Source organism: Thamnophis elegans, chromosome 5 (genome assembly GCF_009769535.1).
Source record: "Thamnophis elegans isolate rThaEle1 chromosome 5, rThaEle1.pri, whole genome shotgun sequence".
In the NCBI taxonomy this organism is placed as follows: Eukaryota; Metazoa; Chordata; class Lepidosauria; order Squamata; family Colubridae; genus Thamnophis; species Thamnophis elegans.
This window is the reverse complement of record NC_045545.1, coordinates 63,865,877-63,892,974: the sequence shown is the minus strand read 5'-3', so window position 1 is coordinate 63,892,974 and position 27,098 is coordinate 63,865,877. Positions and strand designations below refer to the sequence as shown.

The 27,098-nt window shown below is 38.3% G+C and overlaps 1 protein-coding gene across 1 annotated transcript in view; it reads right to left on the bottom strand.

The window, feature by feature from the left end:
• LGR6 (leucine rich repeat containing G protein-coupled receptor 6) overlaps positions 1-27,098 on the bottom strand; it is a 133,481-nt gene that overhangs the window by 66,359 nt on the left and 40,024 nt on the right. The window contains exons 2-3 of the mRNA XM_032218588.1: positions 14,575-14,646; positions 10,357-10,428 (exon numbers count right to left, since the gene is read on the bottom strand). Coding sequence (XP_032074479.1) covers positions 10,357-10,428; positions 14,575-14,646 — 144 coding nt within the window. The remainder of the gene's footprint in view (positions 1-10,356; positions 10,429-14,574; positions 14,647-27,098) is intronic.

Sequence of the window (27,098 nt, the reverse complement as noted above, 5' to 3'; positions counted from 1 at the left end):
TAAGACCCTATTTTTGGGGAAACAGGTAGTTATGTATTTATTTTGTGGGTACATGGTAATACAGTGTCTAGAAATTTGGATATTGATACAATTTTTGATTTTGAGTGTTTTTTGTGTGAATCTTTCACTGATCTTTTTATTTAATTGCATAAACTTTGACAGATTATTTAAACAGGAGTTGCATAAGAATAAAGGTAGAAAAAGAAAAGCAGAAGGTATCTAATTATTAATGAAACATAAATAAAAATATTGTGCAAAAAAACAAAATACTTTTAGTAGTGTGTTCTATCCTTCCTTTCCATTCATTTCCCTAGTTGCTAACCACTACTCAAATATTTGTACTTTGTTCATTATATATCTGAAGTTATTGCTAGGATTTGTTTAAGTAATTTCATCTATTTTGGGTTGGTCTCTTACCTTTTTCTTAAAACTGTATTTCAAATGCCCATAATATATCACATATAGGTGAGTCAATCTTATTTTATTTTATTTAGAATTTTATTATGAATATATACGGACAGTTTTATCATTGCTGTATACTCTCCAATTTTGGTTTTCCAATTGCGTATTATCAACTAAATCTCACTTTTCCGATATTTTACCAAAATTGTTCTCGCAGCCAACAATAAATTTCTTAGTAAATTGTGATGCTTTTCATATATATGTTTTCTAGAATTATTCTGAATACAAATATCTGTGGCTTCAGTTCAACTTTTATGTTTAAGAATTTCTGAATGTTTTAATATATATTTTTCCAATACTTTTGATTTTTTTTTGCATGACTACTGCATGTGATAAAATGTTCCTTTTTAATATAGCATTTCCCACATTTGTTGCTATATGATTTGTCTACTTTGGTGATCACTGACAATCTCATATACCATCTGCAAAACATTTTACACCAATTTCCCCTGAAATTATAGCTTAGAGTATATGTTATTGATTTTTTTCCTTTACATTGTTCTATTGTGATTACTTCTTTGAAGTTTTGCATTCACTTTATCCTGCAAAGTTTAATTTGACACTTGTCAATTGTCTGGACAAGTCCCTACAGTTTCCTTAGTAATGTTTTGGGAAGTGGTTTGTTATTGCCTTCTTCCTAGGCCCGAGAATAACTGGACCAAAATTACCCAAATGGTTTCTTGCCGAGGGTTGAACTAAACTATGCATTTCCCAGTTTCTAGCCTTGTATCTTAACCACTACATCAATTTGGCTCTCACTGTAGGATTGCATCACCAGGTTCAATTTGGCACCTGCAAAGTAGGCATTGTAAAATTAATAATAAAATTATGTTGAAATTATCTTACTATGTTGAATTTATTTTCTATCAGAAAATATAACTTTCAGATACTTAGAGCTGGCATGTAAGTGATGAAAGTAATCCTCGTGTTTCTGATATAGGTCTTTTGGAAGCTTTATTGTACTACCTGTAAACAAACTATCATTCCACCTGATATCATATAGGTATTCCCAATCATCTGCTCAATAGATGCATGGGGGAAATATGAGAAATGGACAAAGAGAAGGAATGGAACCCCACATATTCTGTTATCACTTAAGCCAAGAAATTTTGAAAGTTTATAGAACTTGGGTTATTATAACAAAGGCTTAGTTTAGTAACTGAAGAGGAAAGGAGGAAGCTGCTATCTTTCATTTTTTTCCTCTCTTTTCCTTGTTGCACCAATAGACGATGATGGCTGAGCATCTGATGAACTACCAGAGGTAAACGACAAATGTTGTAAATAAAAGGGGAAAGAAGGTACACTGTGTGGGGCCATGTAGCTTGTTTCTGTCTATGGAACAATGACTTTAATCACAGGGTTTCATGGACACTGTGTCGTTTCTACTGGGAGTGGCCTACCAGCCGCACAGTTTTTAGTAAACATCTTGAGCTAATGATAGACATTTGCGTTTACTGAAATAAACAACGGAAGCACAACGTGGACCATGCTCATCTCTTGGCTGCATCAATTTACGTCTTTGGTACAAAAATCAAAAGGAGAAAATATGGTGATTTGGAACAATACGGTAATCCTCTTGGTTAAAGATCAAATTTGTTTTGAAGGGGGACGGAGCCATTCAAATAAGACTTGCATGGAAAACATAAGCTCCTGCCTGCTCAATCGTCTTGCAATAAACACTTCTCATAACCGCTAGAGCAGTTAAGCAGCTGATTTGCGAGTGAACCTGAGAAAAATGGAAATAGGGTGAGTTCTTCCTTCAGACTGATTCCAAATGTGAAAAAAAATCAGCTCAGTTCAATCCAAGCAGAGTATCATGGAGTTCATACCTACTTGGAGGAAGGACTTGTGAATACCATTGTGAAGGTAACAGCTTCGATTTCTCTATATTTCCATTAAAAATGTCCAGCTAGCAACCTTCTTACTTAGTATACAGCTCTGGCTGTAGCAATGGAAATGAAAAAGAAAGTCAAATTGTTTTCACCCTCATCTTCTCATATTGATATGGCAGCATGCCAATCCACACATTTACCTTTGTAGGAGCATCATATAAGGAATAGAAGCTGGGAGGGAGAAGGAAGGCTTCTTTCACCATCACCACATCTGTTATTGGACAGAAGGGAGTTTATGCTAATGTGAGTGGGAAGAGGTAGAGGTAGATCAGGGATGTCAAACTGGCAAGATGCATCACGTGCAGGCCACACCCACCCCAGTTCAGCGAAGGGGAAAAAAACATCACAATATGTCACCTGGCAGCCACAAGTTTGACACCTGTGAGGTAGATAGTAACTTTTGGATTCATTGTACTTGCATCATGTTTTCAGTAATTATATAATGTTACTAAATATGCATTTCCATGCTAGGAAACAGAGATTTCAGCAGCAACTTTATTGACAATAACAAAAACCCACATTGTCGCGGGACGAAAAAATTACTACATGGTATGGTAACCCAACTGGATCCCATTAACCTCTTATCCAGTGATCATTGCTTCACAAAGAACTACTGTGAGCTACAGGTGATGAGCATTATAAATGCCACTAATTATTATAATGAAACCATAGTCTATTACAGTGAAACCACAGCCTTCACTTGATCTGCCCTATTATCACAGCAGATTTTTGAAAGCAGAAGCAGGATGGTCTTTTTAGCTGCCATTGGTTTTTATAGCTCTGATGTCAGAGAGAGGCAGGACAGTTTTATATCAGCCAATTGAATACTGGAGAATTAGAATTTGAATTCTGCAATCAAAAGTATCTTTTGCTAAATCAAGCTATAATAACTTGAAAATGAAAGTACAGGAATTGAGTCTACCATATTGCGGAAAGAGACTTCAGACGTTTAAAGTTGCTACTTATAAAGACATAAATTGCTTGAGAAGGTGGTGTAAAATCTTCCAATTTTGATTCCAATATAATACCAGATTTATCATTAGTTATTACTGTATGAAGACATTTTAATATTTTCTTTCAATTCTAAGCCATTCCTTGATAGGTCAAGGTGTTCCCACCTGACTTTTATTAGCTTTTTTTGAAAGAGGAAGGTTTTGTATTGGAGTGCTGTGAGCAAACTATTATTATATTTTCTATGTCAGAACAGTTTTTAAAAATTTTATCAGGATTGTAACTGGGCAGATTGGTGATTTTTCTTAGCATTGGAAGCTTCGCAGAAGAGATGATGGTCATGTATCAAGTACTTTTGAGGGATTGGGAAATGGAAATGTTGGCACTATGGAAGCCCCATTCAATACTTTGTTTTGGATTAGGAGACTCCATAATAAAATATTTTTTTAATTCCTCCTAATCCAGGAGAACCTGAAGATCTGTTAGATATAGTGGTATGGTCTAAAACACTAAAATTCACTCCAGACAAAGACAAAATATGATTCCCTTACAGGTTTGCAGTATGAGTATGCTGTTAACTCCAATGCTATTATTAAACAATTGAGTGGTTTGGTGGTAAGAAGCATGTTTTGTCAGATGAATCCAATTCCAATTCTCATTCTTTCTGGAGATGCAAAATCCCAGCCATGGACTAATTAGCTCCCATTTGGATTAGTCTAATATTGTACATGGGACTGTCTCTGATAACACTGTAGGGTTTTCTGTTAGTAACTGGGATCAGGAATAACGAATTCTGCCTTAGCGATCCAGAAAATGGCTAAATAAGACAGGGCCTTTCTATTGACGCTTCTTTCCCCCCTTCTCCGTTGGAAAGCATTTTTCTTTGTGAGGCACATCTAGTACAGCACTCACTTGCAGCTTTTCAGTGCTCCTGGGCTGATATTACTGACATATGATTACAGACCCTAATTATATCATATATTTTGCTTTTTGTTAATCTTAATAAAACTGTGCTACATTTACTTTACAGAGTTAATGTTGAAGCACTTCCACACAGTCACTATCCTTGCCAATCTACTGTCTCTGCAGCAGCTTGACAGCATCAGGTAAGTTTCCCAATGCTGAATTCAATTCCCCATGTTGGTTACCCATGTTTGCCAGTTCATTCAAAAGCAAAAAAAAACCAAAACAACCCAGAACCTATTGGCATCACCCTTGTTCTTCATTTCCTATGATTTAGGAAGGGCGAATATTTTTTTAAAGTCATCTATAAATTAAATTCTTTTTCGCCGGGTTGCTATATATAAGAAAAAGACTACACCTCTGTTCTGATGGTATGCTCAACAAGATAAACAATAAAACAATAAAATCTATGTGAATTTGGATCTATTTCACATGGCACCTAGCATAAAATGAACCTTGGAGAATATGGGAGCCTGCTGCTCTAGCTTTTAGTCCTCCCATATGGATTAAGATATTGTTCCCAAGTCATATGTATGTAGACTCTGTTCATAAGGGCCGATAAACATTCCAGACTGCTAGTGCAAACCATGGCTTGTATTTATGCTATTTGCTCTCCGTTAGACTAGGAGTCTAGGATATGAATCAATCAGAATGAATGGATTGCTTGCACTTACCTTCTTCAATTAGTAGCACAAATCATTGTGTTTAGGTATTCTATGTTTCATATTTTTACTTAGGGCAACAAGGGCTCTGGTGGCATTCTGAGCCCCGCTTTGAATATATATATGTGTGTGTGTGTGAGAGCTTACATATACACTTGCATTGTAACAAATGCAGTGGAGAACTCTGAGGCTGCTCCCCTTCTTCTGTGTCTTTATTCACTCCCTTAGTTTTAATGATTGGAGAAGATGAAAGGGAAAGAACTATAGATCAAGGGCTGCTCATCTACCACTCCAGGGAAGGATTTCAAGAGACAACACTGATTCATGTGCTTCTCCATGCCTTCTGGGGAAAGCTATTCATTTAGTCATAGGAATGTTTTCCCACACAGTCAGCCCTCACATCTGAAGCAGCCTCTAGTCTCCTGCCTAATTGACTGACACTTTGTGAATCCAATCTTGATGGCTCCATGCATGTTTTCTGCAATAAAAACATTCTCTCGGCATGACGAGAACTGCCGTGCTTCTCTAACTTGCCATACATCAAATCAGCCTTCTGTTGCCAGAACTGCTGCTCTGTGCAGCTTTTCTGAAGTTAGAAGGAAGCAACAGCATTCTCCTACCACCCCATTGCTTTAATGCTCTTTCTGAAATGGATTTTATATGTCATTCTTGAATATTTAAGGAAGTGAGGCCACAATTCTTGTAGTTATTTTCCTTTGGTTCAAATCACATTCCCCTTGCAGCTTCTTCAAACTGGCATGTTCACAGGTAAATTTGCCACGGAAATAAGCTCCACTGAACACTTGGTTTCTTCATCAAATTGCCCTAGAGACTAGATCTGTGTAGTGTGCTGCTGACATGACGCCATGAAAATAGAATTTATTTATTTTTAAAAATTATATGCGCCCACACCCATGTTGTGATTCTAAGTATCTAGAAGCCAATTTAAAAATTGAAATTGAAATAAAGCAGGCAGCATGAAAAATTGTAAACTAAATCAAGGCCCTACATTTTACATTTTAAAGAGGATGGGCCCAGCCTCAATTTCTACCAGGACCCATTTCCTAATCCAGCCATTGGCATGGAAAAGAGAGCTATGTGGTGCAACCAGCAAAGGTACTTGTTGAAAATCTGAAACAGGACAGCCTACCCATAAGTAGGCTAAGAGATTGATTATACATCCGTGATAAAGCAAACATGTTAACATATTTCCCATGAATTAAACTTTGAATTGACCTGTTCATTCCAAATTCTCAATCTAATCAAGTGAATTGGAGTTAATATTATCATCTATTAGCACTCTTATTATTACTAAGTGAGAAAAGAAATACTGGCCATCATTGGTTTGATTCATTAGATATTGGGATGTTGAAACAACGGGAACCCTTTTATAAGCTGGTGATAAACATTCTGAAATAGTTTGGTGAGGATTTTATACCACAAAGACTTGACATTGATTAATCTATTTCAGAGCCCCTTAAAATCTTGCAGGAGATAAATCTTGTCATAAAGAAAGCAAATAATAAATATCAGAATCTATTTCAAGTCCTAGGATAAATTAGCTGACTAAAAATTCTTTGAAGTAATGAGGCTTAACCCAGAGGGGTGTGGTTGTGCATGTGCATTTGTGTATGTGTATGATTTTATATTTTTTTTAAAAAAAATGACTTATGGCTCTTGCATTTATTAATATAAATACAGTACAGCTTTCAGCTTTGTTACAGTGATAAATGAATTATGCCAGATAAATACCTTTAAGCATAGGCAATATGCCTTTCTTTCAACATTAGATAACAGAGATCAGAAAATAAGGGAGTAGACTTTCAGAGGAGATACCATGGCTGACTCTTAGGCAAGATGGCATCCTGACTGAAGTAAAGGTTGCATCCTGATTCAAAGCCTGCTTTTCAGAGCTGAGCTCTAGCACTATAAGAGAGTTTCCGTATTTGAGCCCTTGGGACCCTTCTTTATACTGCACTGTGGATGACTGGTGTGGCAGGTGAGGGTAGGACACCAACCCAGGACTACCCTATAAAAAGAATTCTCTCAGAAATTATGGCATGCTGGAACTGGGTGCTTAATCTGCATTCCTTGCCTGGAGCATCTTGGATGAAAGCAAAAGTTTTCCAAAAAAGTTTTAATTGGTGGGTTTTTTTCCGAGCCCCATCCCAACAAGTCCCCTGAGAGCTTTGCCTCTGTGGCCTACAGCCTCCTCCATTTGCTATTGTGCCACTCCAGGAAAGAATGAATTGAGCATAGATGGATGCGTGGGTCCTTGCAGAAACTGAGAAAGGTTGTACAGTCTAGAAATTGTACAACACCCACTTGCCTGGTAGCAAGCTGACTCACAGAGCACCAGTGGGCCATTACAGGAAAGCCTCTCACCAGATTCACAGCGGGAACCAGAGACACTAAATTAACACGCATGGCTGCAAGCATAACATACGCCTTCAACAAGGCCAGTCTCACTATGAAGCAATATAGAAGAACTTCGCTTCAGGCAGCTTGTTCAAAAGGGGCACTAATTTCTCAGTTTCCATTTCATTGCAGAAACATGTCCCAAGCTTCTAGAACACTATATCATTTTTTATTACTGTTTTCATTTTGTGCTTCAAGTGGAAAAAATTTCCAGGATTCCTACCATGGCAAACAGCAAAGGCTCAATTAAAAAAGAAAGAAAGAAAGAAATCCTGTAAAGGATGAACTTTCATTTGGGCATTTATTGTTTTAAAAGTCGATAGTTCGGCAGTTTGAATCCCTAGTGCTGTGTAACGGGGTGAGCTCCCATTACTTGTCCCAGCTTCTGCCAACCTAGTAGTTTGAAAGCATGTAAAAATGCAAGTACAAAAATAGGGACCACCTTTAGTGGGAAGGTAACAACGTTCTGTGCACCTTTGGCGTTTAGTCATGCTGGCCACATGACCACAGAGACGTCTTCAGAGAGCGCTGGCTCTTCGGCTTTGAAACGGAGAGGAACACTGCCTCCTAGATTTGGAAACGACTAGCACATATGCGCAAGGTGACCCTTTACCTTTATTTATATGAGGTTTTAGACAGTTTATACAAATAAGTAAATAAATTGATTAATTAGTAATAAATACATAAATACATAAATAAATAAATAATGTTTTCAGGTTGATTTCATAGAAAGGAATAAAACACACACTAAAAGCCAAAATCTGAGAACAACAACAAAAATACAAGCAATGCAATCAAAATAGATAAAGCAGTGATTCGGGGTATTTATTTTGAGATAGTTATATAGAAGACTTAGGGCTGAGTAATTTCAAATATAATAATAAAAGTAAGAAAAATAAAAAAAAAGTTTAAACAACTTTAATCTGAAAATAATGTATGCTTTATTTATTGCCATTACAATTGTTGCCCTCAACTTTTTATCTGGTCCTTTGTGTTCATCTTTGTATTCATTTTTTTGAGAGTTTTTATTTTGATGTAATTTTACTTGTTTAGAATGTAGATTTATATTATTGTGCAGTATAAAAGCACAAATAATCAGAAACAAACAGGGCAGCTGCAGTGGTGGAGAGCTTCTTCATGTAGATCTTGGGTGGCAGCTGTTATGCAAAGCTTATTCTCACAGCTGGAGAACTAGTAGACCCTTTAACAGACTTTTTGGGAAATATTCCTTTTGATCAGCCACATAGATTAGTAGAAGATTAAAGCAAGATGAAGCACATTTGGCCTGAGATAGGGTCTTAACCTAACCTAATCTCAGTATGAGGGCCACCTGGAAATATTTTTGCTCATATTTCTTCAGATAGTAAGTCTCTCACTTTAAAATGAAAGCTAAGATGATAATCCTTTTGTTAAAATGGGTGCCCAATTTGTCTGCTGTCAAGGAAGGATGAAGGTTATTTATGACTCCATCACAAGATTGCTTTCGATGAACTCCAGGATATTCAGGCAAGCATTGCCATTTGTCTCAAACTACCAGTGCTCCCTAACTAATACCCTTTCATCCTTAGGAGAATCACACAATATACATATATTTTTTCCTCTTGAAGCCCATGGACAACTTTGCTACTGCTAAAACGGTTTTAGTTTCAGAGAGACGAACACGTTTAACCATTTCGCCGGGAAGGGCTCCAGTGTACACTGATGAAAAGCAACTTTACTGAGTGTAGTGTTGCCCTTGTTGAGACAGGGAGGGTTTTCTGTGGTTTCTTTGGTTTCTTTGATTCGGTGCCTAATGCAGGTTACGGATAAAGAAGCAACTCATCTCTAAACCCAGGGATTTAGAGTAGGATTTTTAGAAGGCCTCGTGAACAGCCCTGCACTCTCTAATCCGAGGAGCAGGTTGATACCTGCACGTTTCATGTAAACATTGTCAGTGATGGTGATTTTGAATTGTGGTTGGGTTCCAAACATGCCCATGAACTAAAATGTTTATTGCAAAAGAAGAGATTGAAAAAAAAAACACCTTGGAAAAATAAAAGTTGAACCACTGAGAGAATAAATCTTTCACTAGAACCAGACTGTTGGGGCACTGCTATGAAGTAAAACAGCCATCTGTCTTACTGTTGATAGATGGTTACAAAAGAATCTAAAAGTCATCAGAGGAAAAAGGCCTCCGGTTTCAATAAGGAGATTGGGCCAATTGCTACTTAAACCCCTTAAATCCAATCCCCGTATTCCCAGTACTAGGGAAGGTGTTAAATGAAAGAATGAGAGAGTGGCAGCAATGTAATTATAAGCTAGTGCTGTTGTTTTGATTCTAGAGTAAGGTAAACTCTAAGACAGGGGTCCCCTATCTCTGGGCCAGGGACTACTACCAGGCCGTGACCTATTCAGAACTGGGCTGGACGAATGGCGGGTCAGTGCGCATACAGCTCAACTTGCATGAACGGCAGGCCAGCATGCACGCACACGCATGTGCAGCTCAATTTGCAAAAGTTGAACTGTGCATGCATGCACTCTTGCAACCTTACCCCCTTCTTCCCGCTAGCCAGGCCACTGAACCGCAAAGATGGGGACCATTGTCCTAAAGGCCTACAGATAATTATTTACTCTCCACATAACATAACCCATCCAGTCAAAGAAAATCAATATATTGTTGTAAGTACAGGGAGGTGATGAAGCTTGTGATAGGGACAATCACAGAATTCCAAATCTGTTTAAGAATTTTTATGCAGAGGGAGGCACACTTTTATCTCATGAGCACCATCTGAAAAAGTTCGATGAAAGTTCAAACCCTGCTCCTCATATCAAGAATATTTACCAAGTAACACGATTATGTTATAAGTGCCTGAATTTCTCAGAAGTTCAGACCTACAGTATATAGTTAGCGAAAGTACAATCACATGACTCACTTATATATAAAAAGCTTTTGGGAAATAAAACTAGGGGTCCAAATAAAAGTCTAAAGACCAGTAAAGCAGTAGCAGTTAGAAGAAATTGTGACTTACAAAATTTTTAAATTGTAGAGGCCAGAAAATGCTCCTTCTGGAATTTTAGAGAGTTGGTTTCCAGATAGGCGCCTGTAATAAACAGAACAAACAAGATCAAGATAATACAGCCAAATGTTTAAGAGTATCTTTTGTTAGAAATATAATGATAGCTTGGAGTGAAGTGCCTTCCTATACTTTTCGGCAAGATAGAGCCATTATGAGTGGAGCCAGAGGTCATTATAGGAGGAAGGGTTTCTGTACAATAAAAGTTACTTTCTTTCCTTCCTTCCTTCTGTCCGTCCTTCCTTCCTTCCTTCCTTCCTTCCTTTCCTCATACTAATAAGAGAAAATTCTTGAATTTATAGTTCAGATCTTATTGTGACAAATGGGAAATCTATATGACAATATTTTTAAGATTAGAAAAAAAATTATTATCACAAAACATTCCCTCCCCCCAAAAAAAAACTACAGAAAGGATATTATTACAGATAGTTTATTAAGGAGATCATCCATCTTCAGACTCAATGTTCAGGACCAACATTAGGACAGGGATGATCTCTTCTTCTCTTTTAAGATGTCCCTTAGAAATTATTTTTGAGTCAGGTGAATCTTTTGCATTCCTTTTGCATTCCTTGATATTTATACACTTTCTGGATTCCCCCAAAGACAATTACCAATGTGTTACACTGGTTACTCTATTCCTGCATACAAAAATATAAAATCCTATTTGTTATGTAGATTTATATTCTTCTCTGGAGTTTAGAGAAATTGTGTCTATAATAATGTAAATGGCATCAGATTGTCTTTTTAACACAAAAAAGCAGACTATGACACATGGATTTTGTAGAAAATTATCAATTAGAATTTGATGGATTTTTAACAGGTCAACTCATTGATATCACTGGATTTTATTTAATTTCTCTATCCTGGAAGAGTCAACAAAATATTGATAACACAGAAGCTGTGTCCAAATTGGTATTTATTGCACTTCATTTTTGTAGTTTACCTATATTTGTATTTAATTTTGTACATATATGCGTCTTCTTCCCAAATTGGGAAATAGATTTTTTAAACTTTTATAAAGTTTTATATATTTTATCAATTTCATTCAGTGGTCAAATAAGCTTAATGGAGGAGAGACTGTTTAAAATTGGTTACAGTAAATTTAAGTTTTAGGATTACAAGGTACTTTACATTTAACTTCTTCAACAGGAATTGGAAATAAATGAGCTGTGTAGATACGATGCATGGATGCAATCAGAGGTAGAAATTGTACATTTTAAACAATCCAGTAAGAGCTCCTAAGGGGAAGAACTAGGATAATACTGAGAAGAAATATTTGAATACTCCCCACCCCATGCCTCATGGGAAGCCTGCAGTGCAGGAAATTCTATCATTCTGGTATAGATATTGGAAGAATGGAAACTTTGCTATTCTTATAAAGGAAATTACTAATTAGGAAATGAAATGTGACACCTGTAAACAGCATTTGTAGCAGAACATAAGCATATGTTTACCTATATGTATGAAGATACTTGGAAAACAAGAGACACAATTTTTCACAAAAATGCATGTTATTTACAAGAGCAACTATAAGCAAGCTTACCCACGGAAATGGTATTTAAATGTATATTATGTACATAAAGAGAAAACAGAGAAGTTTAGTTTTCAAGGAAGTCTCCCCTAATAGAAAGAGAACAGCATTTGAATCAAGAGGGAATGATTTCGTATATAATGAATTCTACAAGGAATGGTTGTTGCTCTTTTAGCCTTTAATATAGCAAGTCTCAATCTTAGCAACTTTAAGATGTGTGGACTTCAACTCCCAGAACTCCAGTTAGCTATTTTGTGGCATGGAGCTTGAGATGTGTGCTTTATGTATATGCTTGAAAGACAAGCCAACAAAATGGAGCAGATGAAGCTGTCAACAGTGGTTTCCGTTCCCTATCATGAATCACTGATTGTTTAGCCTTGTATATTTTGGCACAGCAGTGTTCTTTCCTCCCCCCCCACCTCCATTACATTCCCAGTCCTTGTCAATCAGCAAAATCTTCATCTGCCTAATTCTTAAGTCTCTTTGCTACCTTTAATATTCTAACAAACTTCCTTTGGGCTGATGTTTCTAATTAGCTGGGGGAAAAACAAAATCATACTGATAAAATTATTTTTCTTTTGATATAAGAAACAAATGGATTCCTACAGTTCAGGACTACTGTCCGCTTTCAGGGTCTCAACTTTTCTTTATGTGTGCCTCATTAGGCATGAAGTCTCATAGACCTCAATGAGGCTTAGTCAGGAGTAGGCATGCCCTAGATATTGTGTCACCTTTTCTATGATCAGCTTTTCAAAGAATCTGCATAAAGTATCCGTGACATACAGCATCACAAAATCTCCTAAGGACAATGGACACAATATGGGTTTTCCACATGAAATATTAAGAAGAAATTCTCCTACTATGCTTCAATTACAGCCAGCTGGATGGTGAAAAATATACATAATATTAACCATCATTTGTTGAATTAGCCATAATGACAAATCATAATTGATAGGTTTGCACATCACTCCAAGTCAAAACAAAGAACTTTGTGGATTAATTGTTAAGTGTGTGTCCAAACAACACCAGAGTAGTAACTGTACTGGCTTCTCCTTCCAAACTGGCATACTGCAGTGTCACATTAGGCTACTACTGTTCCCATCACTTGGTGCCACTCCATGTCAAGAGGCATTTGTGTAGCATACAACTAGCACACCTGCTTGCAATAGCCTGTGCAAACTCCTGTGCAAGCTACTTAATAAGTAATTTATGCATTTTCACTACAACCTATAAACAGTAGCTTTTTTCAGTATCATGATTTAGAGATTAGAAAGCATTTTTACTGTGTATGCTATCTTCTCTTACTGCTGTTAAAGAAAACTCTTGTAGCTGAAGATCAGATTTACCATATATAAGCTGCAAAAAGCCAGACATTCACTAGATGCCAACAAAGAATTAGGATTGTAAGTATTTCTTTACTACCATCTAAGACTTTGCAAGCTCCAGAAGACCTAATGATCAGGGATCTCAACATATTTCTAACATATTGCTAGGATAAAATAGTAGATGTTCATTTTTGTAACTGCATATACTAAGATTACTATTTACACTATATAGGAATGAATGGTGAATCCATTATAAAATAGAATTAAATATGCCAGTTTTTAATATACATATTTAACCAGTGATGATCTAAATATTGTGACTAGTTAGATGAATCTATTCAAGATCAGTTTCATCACAATTTCTTTTGATTATTTTGAAAGAGTTAGGAATGGTCAAATGGTTCTTTGTTATCTAATAAACATAACATCATGATGATCTGCCTGAATTTATCACAAAAAAGTTAATGGTATGATTGAGATTCTTAATTTCAAACACTGTCTTTCAACAAAATCAACTGTCACTTCTGTTACAAATAGTGACATTTTGAAACTCTTGATTAGAAGTGACAAGAAATTACATCCACATGTATTTCTGTAAAACTGGAATTAATATTTCTGTCAAAATGTATTGTATTTTCATGGCTTATAACCTATGATTTATGAATTATCATGCCTGCTTCAGCCAAAGAGCAAATTGCATTTAATGGCTTTCCACAAAGTCATATTATATATATATCCCCATGTTCACATTGTCTAAATAAAAGCCAATATCATGTTTTTTTTGTTTTGTTTGACATTCGTATTTTCCCTATTTTGGAAAATTATATATGAGATGTGACAATCAGAATGCACACACAATATTCCCTAAGTGATTGGAGAATTCAGGGAGTTGAAGTCCACAAGTCTTAAAGTTTCCAAGGTTGGACACCCTTGTTGTAAACATGTGGAAAAGTTCTACCTTTATGCAGATAAATTTTAAAAAAGTAGGGAAACTTTAAAGAAACCATGAAGTAGCTTCAAGATAAGATTACATGAAGCAGTATATTATCAGTTGCTACAGAAACAAGTTTGAATGTCAGGAAGGGAAACATAGTTTTTACCAGCTAAATAATAATACAATAATTTACTGAGGGGTGTGTGTGTGTGTGTGTGTGTGTGTGTGTGTGTGTGCGTGCGCGCGCGTGTTTACTGCTATTAATAGGATGAGTGGTCTGAGATTTTTCTGCCTCGCATTCAAATATAACTTGTTCAGTATTGGGTATTATTTATAGAATCTATTAAAAGATGTCAAGACAATGTATGTTTCGTAATACTTACAATTCTTCCAGAAAATGTAAGTGATGGAAATCTCCAGGCAGCAGTTCACTGATGTTGTTCATACTTAGATCACTGAAAAATATAAAATAAATAAAAAATTGAAACAGTTGTAGTGTAAACCCCAGTTCAACTTTGACAACCAGTTTGGGGTGATGGTTAAAACACCTGGCTAAAAACTGGGAGATTGTGATTTCTAGTTTTGCTTTGGGCACAAAGCCAGAGGGGTGACACCCCCCTCTCCCTCCCTCACTCCCTTCCTCTCTTCCTCCCTCTGTCTCTCCCTGTCAGTCCTGTGAAGGAGGCAATGGAAAACCACTTCTAAAAATACCTTGCCAAGAAAACTACACGTAGTCACCAGAAATCAACACTGACTTGAAGACACAGAAAAAAGAAAAAGAAAAAAAGTTAAACTCTTAGATCTTATATAGGATCCTCACAGTATTAAAAAAATATCCCTAGTTTGTGGGCTGTATTTATTAATCTGAATACAAGCTGGATTCATATACCATGTGAAGCCAAAACTTTGTAATCCAGAGCTGGTTAAATAAGAGAAATCCTACCAACTGGAATAAGCTACAGTAGCCTGATACATGGCTAAACGGAAGCCATAATTTCTAGGGCCATTGTACATTGTTATTTTTGGCTTTTTCCATGCTTTACAGGCTCTCAAACTGAAGGAATTCTGTTTTATCATTCTATAAATTTATTATAAAATCAACTTGAAGGTTTTGAGCAGTAAGATAGGATATGAAAGCATGCAGATAAATAAAACTAAAATATCTGTTATCTTCAGGAAATCCCCTTTAATCATTTAACCTTGAAATAATTTCCCTACATTTTCAGTACATAGATAAAGCCTCTTCAGGAACTGCACATTTTAATCTTGGCTTCTAAATAAAACACTACATCAAATGCTTGTTTTGTTTCATAAGACATTTGACTGTTATAAAACAGTCTATATTACACTGTTCACAAAAACATTTGATTTAGTGTGAGGCAAAAAAGGAGGGGAACTTTAAAGAAAGTAGCTTCAAGATGAGATAACATGATTAGTATATTAAATAATGAAGCATAAAAATTGATCTCCATTTCTGTTATATTATGTATAAAAGTTATGAATAAGGGAACAGGACAAACAAAACATATTACTCATTTAATATATTTATATATTAAATACCCTTCAGCCAAACAACAAGTTATAGCTAAATACATCAATTTAAAACAAAAAGGGCTGCAAGACAATTCCATCACAGTAAATCTTGCAATAAATAATACTGTACTTGTAATAGGTAGAAAACAGCCTGAGATCCAGATGTACCACTGGGTATTATTGGTATAATGGTGACAGCTGACCACAAGCCAACAGATACCATGTTTCCCCAAAAATAAGACAGGGTCTTATTTTCTTTTGACCCCTGAAATAAGCATTTGGCCTCATTTTTGGAGAGGTCTTATTATTTTTGAGGTGCAGGAGGCTGCGAGCGTGGTCACCTCGTGGCTGCTGCTGTGTTGCAATATTTTCAGGCAGAACTTCTTTTTGAGGAGGGCTTATTTTAGTGCATGTGCTCAAAAGGCCAATTGGGCTTATTATCCGTGGAGGTCTTATTTTCAGGGAAACAGGGGTAATCTGACCCAGCAGTTTCGTATGGAAAGTAAATAGAAAGAGTGGGAAGGTAGAACCTGCAGTCTGCACAAATGAGGGGACATGAGCTCAATTTCTTCTGCCTGATTGAAACTGGCCACAGAGAAAGGAAGGAGAATCACCACAAAATGATGACTACCACTCTTAATCTTTGGAGCTGAGCCAAAAGAATACCATGATCAACGGTATCAGAAACTTTTGACAGATCAAGGAGCACAAAATGGGGCCACCAACCCCACCCCAGTTATATCCAGGTCACTGAAGAGCATGATCCATACAAAACCACAATTGAAATCCAACTGAAATGGATCAGTGGTGGGTTCCTACTGGTTCAGACCGGTTCAACTGAACCGGCAGTGGTTTGGCAACCTGGGTCGCTGGAACCGGCAGTGACCCAGGCCTGCCATGCCTCTGAACCGGTTCAGGTGTTACCGTATTTTTCAAAGTATAAGACGGATCTTTCCCCCCCCCTAAAAGAGGGTGAAAATTGGGTGCGTCCAGTGACGTGCGGTGAGGTTTATGGCTGGTGAGGCACTGATGTCACACACACACACACACACACACACACCACACACACAACACACAGAGGCAGATGTCACACAAGGGCCCTTCAAAGACTAAACTTTTTTTTACTAGTGGGGAATTAAAACTCCCCTTTTCCTCAATGGGAAATCATATTCAGACAAAGAAAATTATTAAAAATATCCTTTCCTTTCTGAAGCCTGGCTCTTTCTCTGCACCTATATTGGGAGGGGGGAATAGGGGAAATGCACGGCGAGGCCAGCCTGCCCCCTTCTTGTCTTCCACCCACCCCCTTCCCAACGGGACAAGAAGGCGGATGGCTGGTCTTGCAAACGGGGATCAGCGCACTCGCCGCCTCCGCCTCCCCCGGGAGGGGCTCTGCAACAGGACAGATGAACGGAGGGGGAGATCGCCCCTTCCTCCTCTGCGCCCGCAAACCCCGTCTTCCCTGGCATGCACCCCTGCGCCCAGGCTCCTTTGGGTTTGGGGGTAATCTGAATGGGGAGAGCGGGGGATCCCGGGGCGGAGGCCTCCCGGTACAACAGTCTTCCGCAGCTCCGGATCGAACCTTCGCCTTCCCCGCCCAGGATTGCAAGGCTGGAGGCCTCGGCAGCAGCCACCCCCACCCTCAGCCGGCCAATCCTCGCCCGTACCATGAGTGGTGGGACCCGCGCAGTTCCTCTCCTCCCCGGCGCCATCCTGTGGGCGTGCGAGCGCTGGGTGCGAACGCTGAATGGCCGGCAGGCCCAGAAGGCTTTAGAGTGCCAGCAGGGCTCGGCCGCCATTCAGCGACACATGTTTCGCTGAATGGCAGCCGAGGCCTGCCTGCCGGGACGCTAAAGTGCCGGCATGCCTTAAAGGCAAACCGGCATTTAAAGGCATGCCGGCAGTTTAGAGCTCGGCCGCCATTCAGCGAAACATGTTTTGCTGAATGGCGGCCGAGGGGCACGCTAAAGTGCCGGCATGACTTTGAAGTGCCGGCTTGCCTTTCTGCGCTGGCCCGCGCGGAAGGCAACCCGGCACTTCAAAGGCATGCCGGCACTTTAGCGTGCCCCTCGGCCACCATTCAGCAAAACATGTTTCACTGAATGGCGCCGATTTCTAAACTGCCGGCATGCCTTTAAATGTTGGCTTGCCTTCCGCGTGGGCCGGCGCAGAAGGCAAGCCGGCACTTCAAAGGCATGCTGGGACTTTAGCGTGCCGGCAGGCAGGTCTCGGCTGCCATTCAGCGAAACATGTTTCGCTGAATGGCGCCCGAGCTCTAAACTGCCGGCATGCCTTCACGCCGGCCGGCCATTCAGCGAAACATATCCTGGTTTGTGGCCGGGTGGCACGCTTGCATTTTAAAGTGCATGCCGCCCGGCCACAAACCAGGACATGTTTCTCTTTATGGCGCACTGAGGCAGCATGGCTTTAAAAAAAATAAAAATAAAAAAAAAATAATAAATGAAAAATAATAAATGAAAAATAATAAATGAAAATAAAAATAGATGTGCCAGCAGATGCGAGTAAAAAAAAAACCACATACACACGTACATACAGATAATAAAAACAAATTACAATTACTTACATTACAAATAAATTGAATTCCTCCCCCCTGCCCCCTCGCTCTGACCCATATACCTTCCAGCTGCATCGAAAATGCTAGATTTGGTCTAGCCAGAGCCAGGCAGGCTAGGCTAGTTGCTGGTAGAGTCACCAAGTGGATGACTCTGCTTAAACGTTTTAAAATAGGCTCTAAATAAAGTGCCCTCTGCAGGAGGAGGCGGGAGTATCACGTGCCTCATTTGCATATAGAATTTTTTTGCATTTTAACCCTTGGTTGACTCTTAAAGGCGATAAATTCCTTATGCAAAGGAGACCCATAGTTCTCTAGCCTCCTCCTACTAACTGCACTAAGGAGACTCAGAGTCACTGTGACTTAGAGTCTGGGAGCAACTACCTTGGCCTTTTTAATTATTTTAAAAATAGTTTCCTTTCCCTCAGGAGGACTGGTGATTTTATACTCCAGAGCGTCTTATACTCTGAAAAATATGGTATGTCTACCTGATGTGCAGCTCTACCATTCCTCTCTATTGTAGTTGCTTCCTTTTTCACATTGCCACTCTAGGATTCATCTCTATTGTTCCTGTGATGCATTTCCTGCTCCTGTTGTATTACTCACTCGCTAGTAAAATGGTTTCTGCACAGTGATGGCTTGTGGTATGCTTATTTACTCTACATGAAATATGGCTCCAGAAGCAGTTGAATCTTCGCTGTCTCTACACACTTGATGCATACCAGTCTACCACTTGCAGTCCTGTCTTGGAAGCATTTGAATCAAGAGAAGTATCAGCATAACAACCGCTAACAGCATACCACCACCTGAGGCCGTGAGGGTGAGTGGAGATTGCAGCAGTAACTGGGACAATTTCAGGGCAGAGTTTGAGGCTTATTCCATAGCCATAAGCTTAAATGACAAGCGAGCAACAGTGCATGCAGCGACACTGAGGAGACTGATGAACAGTGAATGCCTCCATGTTTACAAGAACAATTTAACCCTCCAGAGATTTTAAAATATATTCTGTTGGGCTAAATTAGGGTAGAATGCAATGAGGATGCTGAGATTATATTCTCCAAAATAGAGAATCCCAATCTATATACATGAAGAAGAAAGTAATAAACTGTTTTATCCATATTGTTCTTCATAGATATAATCCAGAATGACGAAAAACAATGTTAAAACAACCAATAACACATAACCCTTAAAATCTGTAAAACCAATTACAGAACAAATAATGCAATCTGGATTGAACATATGTGATGGAATGTTATGCTTCTTCACTGTAGCAAAATCATTCCATTGATTTCACCATCACAGTAATGTGCAGTAATAAAAACAGAGAATTAGTGGGCTGATGGAGCGAGAATGACTAGATCAGCTACAGTATATATCACACTTTTCAGTGAGTCTTAGTCAAATGTGGGAAATCTTGGTTCCATGGTTTAAATTTGGCCTACAAATGTTCTTATTCCATGTTCCATTACAACTTTGGAACCTACAGGTGAAACTCGAAAATTAGAATATCGTGCAAAAGTTCATTTATTTCAGTAATGCAACTTAACAGGTGAAACTAATATATGAGATAGACTCATTACATACGAAGCAAGATAGTTCAAGCCGTGATTTGTTATAATTGTGATGATTATGGCTTACAGCTCAATGAAAACCCCAAATCCACAATCTCGGAAAATTATATTATTACATGCAATCAATAAAACAAGGATTGTACATAGAACAATATCAGACCTCTGAAAGTATAAGCATGCATATGTACTCAATACCTGGTTTGGGCCCCTTTTGCAGCAATTACTGCCTCAATGCGGCGTGGCATGGAAGCTATCAGCCTGTCGCACTGCTGAGGGGTTATGGAAGACCAGGATGCTTCAATAGCGGCCTTCAGCTCTTCTGCATTGTTCGGTGTCATGTCTCTCATCTTCTCTTGGCAATGCTCCATAGATTCTTTATGGGGTTCAGGTTAGGCGAGTTTGCTGGCCAATCAAGCACAGTAATCCCACAGTCATTGAACCAGGTTTTGGTGCTTTTAGCAGTGTGGGCAGGTGCCAAGTCCTGCGGGAAAATGAAGTCAGAATCCTCATAAAGCTCGTCTGCGGAAGGAAGCATGAAGTGCTGCAAAATCTCCTGGTAAACGGCTGCGTTGACCCTGGACTTAATGAAGCACAGTGGACCAACACCAGCAGATGACATGGCTCTCCAAATCAACAAAGACTGTGGAAACTTCACACTGGGCTTCAAGCATCTTGCAGTGTGTGCCTCTCCATTCTTCTTCCATACTCCTTGGTGTCCAAATGAGATGCAAAAGTTGCTCTCATCAGAAAAGAGGACTTTGGACCACTGAGCAACAGACCAGGTCTGTTTTTCTTTAGCCCAGGTAAGACACTTCTGATGTTATTTGTTGTTTAGGAGTGGTTTTACAAGAGGAATACGACATTTGAAGCCCATGTCCAGGATCCATCTGTGTGGTGGCTCTTGATGCACTGACTCCAGCCTCAGTCCACTCCTTGTGAAAGTCCCCAACACTTTTGAATGGCCTTTTCCTGACAATCCTTTCCGGGCTGCGTCATCCCTGCTGCTTGTGCACCTTTTTCTTCCACACTTTTCCCTTCCACATAACTTTCTATTAATGTGCTTTGATACAGCACTTTGGGAACATCCAACTTCTTTTGCAATTACCGTTTGAGGCTTTCCCTCCTTATGGAGGGTGTCTGTGATGGTTTTCTGCACAACTGTCAGATCAGCAGTCTTTCCCATGATTGTGATTCCTACTGAACCAGACTGAGAGACCATTTAAAGGCTCAGGAACCCTTTGCAGGTGTTATGGCTTAATTAGCTGATTAGAGTGGGACACTTTGAGCCTAGAATATTGCAGTTTTTTCACAATATTCTAATATTCTGAGATTGTGGATTTGGGGGTTTTCATGACTTGTAAGCCATAATCATCACAATTAATGATGAATCACAGCTTGAACTATCTTGCTTTGCATGTAATGAGCCTATCTCATATATTAGTTTCACCTTTTAAGTTGCATTACTGAAATAAATGAACTTTTGCACGATATTCTAATTTTTCGAGTTACACCTGTAGAAAGGATATGGAATTTTCTTTGATCTTCATCATTACTGGTGCATCAGTAACAAGAAAAGGGGATACATCTGAAGATCAGAACTTCTGAAGTCATCCATCTACCTGCTTTAATGATTAATTTATTTAATTCCGTTTGCTAGTCATTCTTGGGACCAAGTAACTGTAGGATCAAAATGTGGACTAAAAGAGAAATACAACAACATAAAAACAAAGATATATCAGGCTTCCTTGGGGAACAATTCCATTAACAAAACTATTAAGTGGAGTTTCAAATCCCTCTGCCTTGTGGCCTCCTGAAAAAGCTAAGGAGGGCAGGAGGGCAGCAGGTTCAGGTCTCTATGGACTTCCAGGAGGGAATGGTAGCCACAGAGAAAGCACAAATTCCCAACTTGTATACACTGGAAAGTAAGACAAAGATCTTGGAAATCTGAATCGTGTGATTCAGAGTTAGACCTCATAATCCACTTGTCCCTCAAGGGGCTCCTTAATTCAAGGGCTTTGAAGTCATCCGCCTCTCATAAACACACTGTTTTATCTCTGCTTTTAGTTATAATTACTTTTTTTATTCTTTGCCAAAAGTGCATTCTCTCCCTGGTTTTGTGAAGTCCTCTGACAATTTTCTACTTCATATTAAGAAATATGTTTTTTCTTAGATAGCAGGAGCTATGCTACAGTTACCTCTCAATGCTCATTTCCTGCATCAAAGCCATGGGTTTTTTTTGCAGACGCTCATAAACAAATATTCTAAATAACACTACAGTCATGTGCCCTCATAGCACTTCAGCACACCCACATGTCTAATGTTATTAGTGTGACAATGAAGGAAAACAGAACAAGTATTCCAGTTAATATTAGTCAGATTGGTTTTTTTTTATTTCTGACTGATTTAAGATTCACATGTGATAATGCCTTCAGAACCTTTTTTCTTAGGAGATAAATTTGAATCTGTTTTTTTTCCCCATCATAAGAAAGATCTAAAATAAGAGGCCTTGTAACAACTGATAGTGCTTCTATCTAACCTAAAACAAGAATGGGAATTCTATGTTCTTCTGATAATGGATCCAAAACTAGGATATTGGTTGGAACTGATAAAAATATCTTTGAGTAGTGTCTGGAAATCAACAGGTTTCTCACTCCATTATAACTGAGGCAAAAATGAAAAAGTTATGCTCTATGACTCCTATGTCTCTCCAACCTTTCTCTTGGAATATTGAGCATAAGTTGGAAGCATGGTGTGGTAAAAATAAATAAATAATTGGTTTGAAACAAAGAGATCAGAAAGCTGATGACATATCTGTGACACTGTGTGATTTGGGGTGGTTTACAAGCATTATAAGCCACTGCAAGCAAAGTACTACAATATTATTTTAAAGCACATGAAACAAACCTACAACTCTTTTCTACTCCTGCTCCTGCTGCTCCTAATGATCCTGTGAGACAGAGAAATCTCCAGCTGAGAAGATTTGGGGGATGTTCTCACTTTCCTTCTTTGGTCTCCATCAGACATACTTCCTTATAATGGAAGGAAGGAATATATTCCTATCCCAATCCAAGGAACAGACACCTCAACTTTCCTTGTTAAGTAAGGTTGGGAAGAGGGACTCTTGCAGGATATGCAAAAATCACAAGCAGACCCCACAAATTAGGCTGAGAAAAAAAAATGATGATGTAAAACTCTGCAATATAGCAGGCCAATATTATTTGCATTTCCTGGAAAAGTGAATGAATGAAGGAATATGTTGGTTTGGAGAAATGGCTGCTAGATGCTTCCAAATGACAAGTTTCAAGCAACGTCACTTAAAAGGTGCGGGGCAATTATTTTATTTTATTTTTCTTCCTAATGAATATTCTTTGAAAACAAATGATAAGAAAGTGGTAAAAGAAGTAAGTATCCAAATGGGGAATCATCTGAACCCAAGATAAATTCCATGAATTAGGCAGGGTGATGATGTAATATAAACTTTATCTGATTCAGGGATCCCAAGGCAAAATTTTCAAACTGGGGTTCCCATCTTAATATCAGTCATCATTTGAAGAAATAGTGTCTAGCTTTATGGGAACAGACATGTTTTGGTGCATTGAGGAGAGAATGGCAGCGGTGGTGACTCAGGATATCTGGATAACCCAGAAGGTTGCATTAGAAGAGGTGGCCACCCAATTTGGGTTGCAGATTATGTATACAGACATAACCTACCATTAGATGGCAGCCAAGAGTAAACATTTTTTATATCACACTTCTGCCATCTAGTGATCACTTTTCAGTAGACACTAAGCTGCCTTCCATGCAGCCTTTTTCTACCTGCTTTTCTGACTCCACCTATCAGGCAAATGCCCTAGACAAATATCTAAGTTTCTTACTGGGTACACACAAGTCCTGCATCATATCACTAGAGGTGTTTTTTCCTAGGATTTTTTTTTAAAAAAATGTGGGTCCCAAAGTTTTCCCTTGATTTTCCCTTGAATCCAACCTCAAAATCTATCATATCAATAAAAACATTTTACAATTAAACAACATATTTCCAAAATATGGGCCATCACAAATTTAGCACCTATGTTTGTAATAATATGTATCGGGCAAAGAACCAATGAGTAGAACATTCTGTATGTACATAAATTGGGTTTAAGAGATGATAACTATCTACTGTGTCTATAAATGTTATGCCCTGAATCCTCCATCTACTTTGTTTTCAAATACTCTATGATGTGCCATCTATAGTAGATTTAGAAGATTATAACTTGCCTTCAGTAACAGTTTTTTAATGATTTATTTTTTAAAAAAAGAAGTCCAAACCAGGGGTATCCAACCTTGGGAACTTGAACACTTATGGGCTTCAATGGTTGCCTGGGAAATTTGGAGATTTGAAGACCACAAATCTTAAGTTGTCAAAGTTGGACACCTCTGTTCTTAGCCTTCAAATTATTTGACTAAATTTCCTATGTAGATATAATCAACTGAACCTAGTTATATTGACTTGTTCTGAAATGCAAAAATGTGTTGTAAATCTATAATGAAGTTTTATTTTGCCCAAATTATTCCACAAAGTTAAAATTCCACAACCAGGTCTCTAGTAGGGCAGGAGATTCAACCTTACAATTTACAAGATTATGTTAATGTAACCTTATAATAAAATAGAATTAGCTCATACAGTTGTTCTGCTTTGGTTTGGAGCTTTGCTTGGTTGTCAGATGATGCTTTCTATTAGACTACATCAAAAGGTTGACAGCTAGGCAGATTGAAGATTATAAAACAGAATCATTAATCTGGAATACATTGCCATCCCCTCATGGTTGTTAACTGACCCAAGCTCCTCTCTCTGCTTATCTGCCTGATGCCAGGATGACCTTGTGATGTTCATTAGATGTTTCATCCTGTGATCCTGTTTGCATATTTATTGCATACACCTGACAATTGAGTTCTTTCAGCCCAAGATGAATTCAATATATCACAGTTGTCTCAGTTTGTGATTATTACGAACAATTACAGGTTACTATGGTCATGCAGAAACTCAGCAGATCTGGAATAGCAGCTTTTCCATGAAGCTCCAGTTGCAAAATAACTAAGGAACATCAAGAAAAGTTATTTGAGGGCATTTTAACAATTGCAGAAAAAGGAGGTTTTGATTGGCTCTTGAAGAGAATAGGACAACTTTCTGCAACTATTTCTAAAAACCTGAGATATGAGGCTCCCAACATGGTTTCTGGAACTTCACAGAAATGTACAGTACAGAAGCAAATTGTCCATTCCCCAGAGTTTGGCAGGGCTATACCTTTATCCATTGCCAACCCTTGAGGTAGATTGGCAAAGAGCGGTTTGGGGAAAACAGCAATAATCCCAGTATTATTGGCAGAGCCCACAGTGATGGGGAGGGTAGCTTTCAGTTACAATTACCTTCATGTTTCCTGCCTTTAATACATAACCCAAATAGAGAGTGAGGAGGCTGCAGGAAATTTTTGCAGATGTTTACAACTCTACATGCTTAACAGGTGATAACAAGACTTCTCATGGTATATTGCAATGGCATCTGTGGATTAGTCAGTGTGGAAAATGAGTCAATGTGGAATCCATTCTCAGAAGGCATATAATTGAAAACGAGAGGTATAAGGTATAAAGCTTACACATTTTCTCCTGCCGTGGCAATTATGGACATTGCTTTTCAACTTTAATATGATTGTAAATGTTGCATGACAAGGTATGGCCTGGAGCAATATTTATTTTCTAAGGGGCATGAGTCAGTACTCTCTTTGATGTTTCTGGCCCCAATTATATTGTCTTATTTATTCCAATCTTTGTGGATGCCAGGAGTCCAAACAACTTGGTGGTATATAATCAATCAATCAAATATCACTTACGCCCAACTACTTGTTACATTGCTTTCCTTCCTGGAACCATAAAGAACACAATTTTAGCCAGGAGTGGGCAATTCTCCCCCCCTTTTTTAAAATAGGGCAATGACCTATCAGAAGTGGTGGAAGTTGGGATATCCAATTCATTTTAAACCCATTTCAAACTCTGGAGTTGTGGGTTGTTTAAGGAATGAGTTCTTTCTAAAATTTGATTTGGCTTTGGAGTATAGGAGATAACTTGAAAATTTCTGGAAACATTACAGTATTTGATTTTCATGTGGATAAAAAAAATAGAAGTACCCCAGATGGTATTTGGGTTTCATGTCCAACTTGTCAGCTAAGGTTTTCCAACATCATCTAATAGGTTTTACAGATGAATAGATTCCAGATGGAGAAATCCAGACACTTAAACAATGGCAGAATAAAACTTTGTGAAAACTTTGCACATTCACCTCTACACCACAAAAAAAGAATTCTTATGCTGAACTTTTGCAAATTATGCCCATAAAAAAACTATATGAAATCAGCAGAAAAATGTATGCAAAGTTAGTGGTTAGTTAGTTAAGAGTTTCTATCAAGCAAACTCCAACAGTATGCAATAGTTACGATACTATCATTGACTGTTTCTATTTTCTGTTGATATTGCTTTTATGTAATGATCTTCACTTTTTAAGATAAAATCTACCGTAATGTTTAAAGTATAAGATGCACCAAGATTTTGAAGAGGCAAATTAAAAAAAAAGGTTTTGCATTCTGCAGACCTCCCCAAAATGGCCCGTTTTCCCCAAAAATGAGCCCATTTTGTTTTGAAAAAAGGACATGAATAGCCTTTAGGGGGGCTCATAGGGTGCTCCTGAGGACTAGAGGCAAAATCGAGAAAAAAAATGGCCCATTTTTCTCTCATTTCTGCCTTCCCCAGTCCCCAGGAGCACTTGAAAGCTCCTAAAGGCTATGCACAGCAATTTGGTGAAGGGGTGGGGTTTCGGGAGGCAAAAAATGCTGTATTCAGTGTATAAGACACATCCAGATTTCAGCCTCTTTTTGAGGGAAAAAGGTGCATCTCATACTCTGAAAATATGGGTAAATACTTTTTTAAAAAGCTGCAAAAATCAGTAGTACTTTCAGTTCATCTCATCTCTCAAATTAGGGTCATTAAATAACTTAATTTTTTCCTCATAATGCTATTTGAACTGTAAACTGTCCTGTGGCATATCTTTTAATATGCTTTATTATGATAATAACTGGGGAATTTTGGGAGTTAATCCACACATCTTGTGGATCTTGTGAATTTCAAAGTGGAAAGGGGGTACCAAGTACATATGAAAACTGAGGCCAATGGGAAGATATCCTCAAGAACAAGGCTGGCTGTA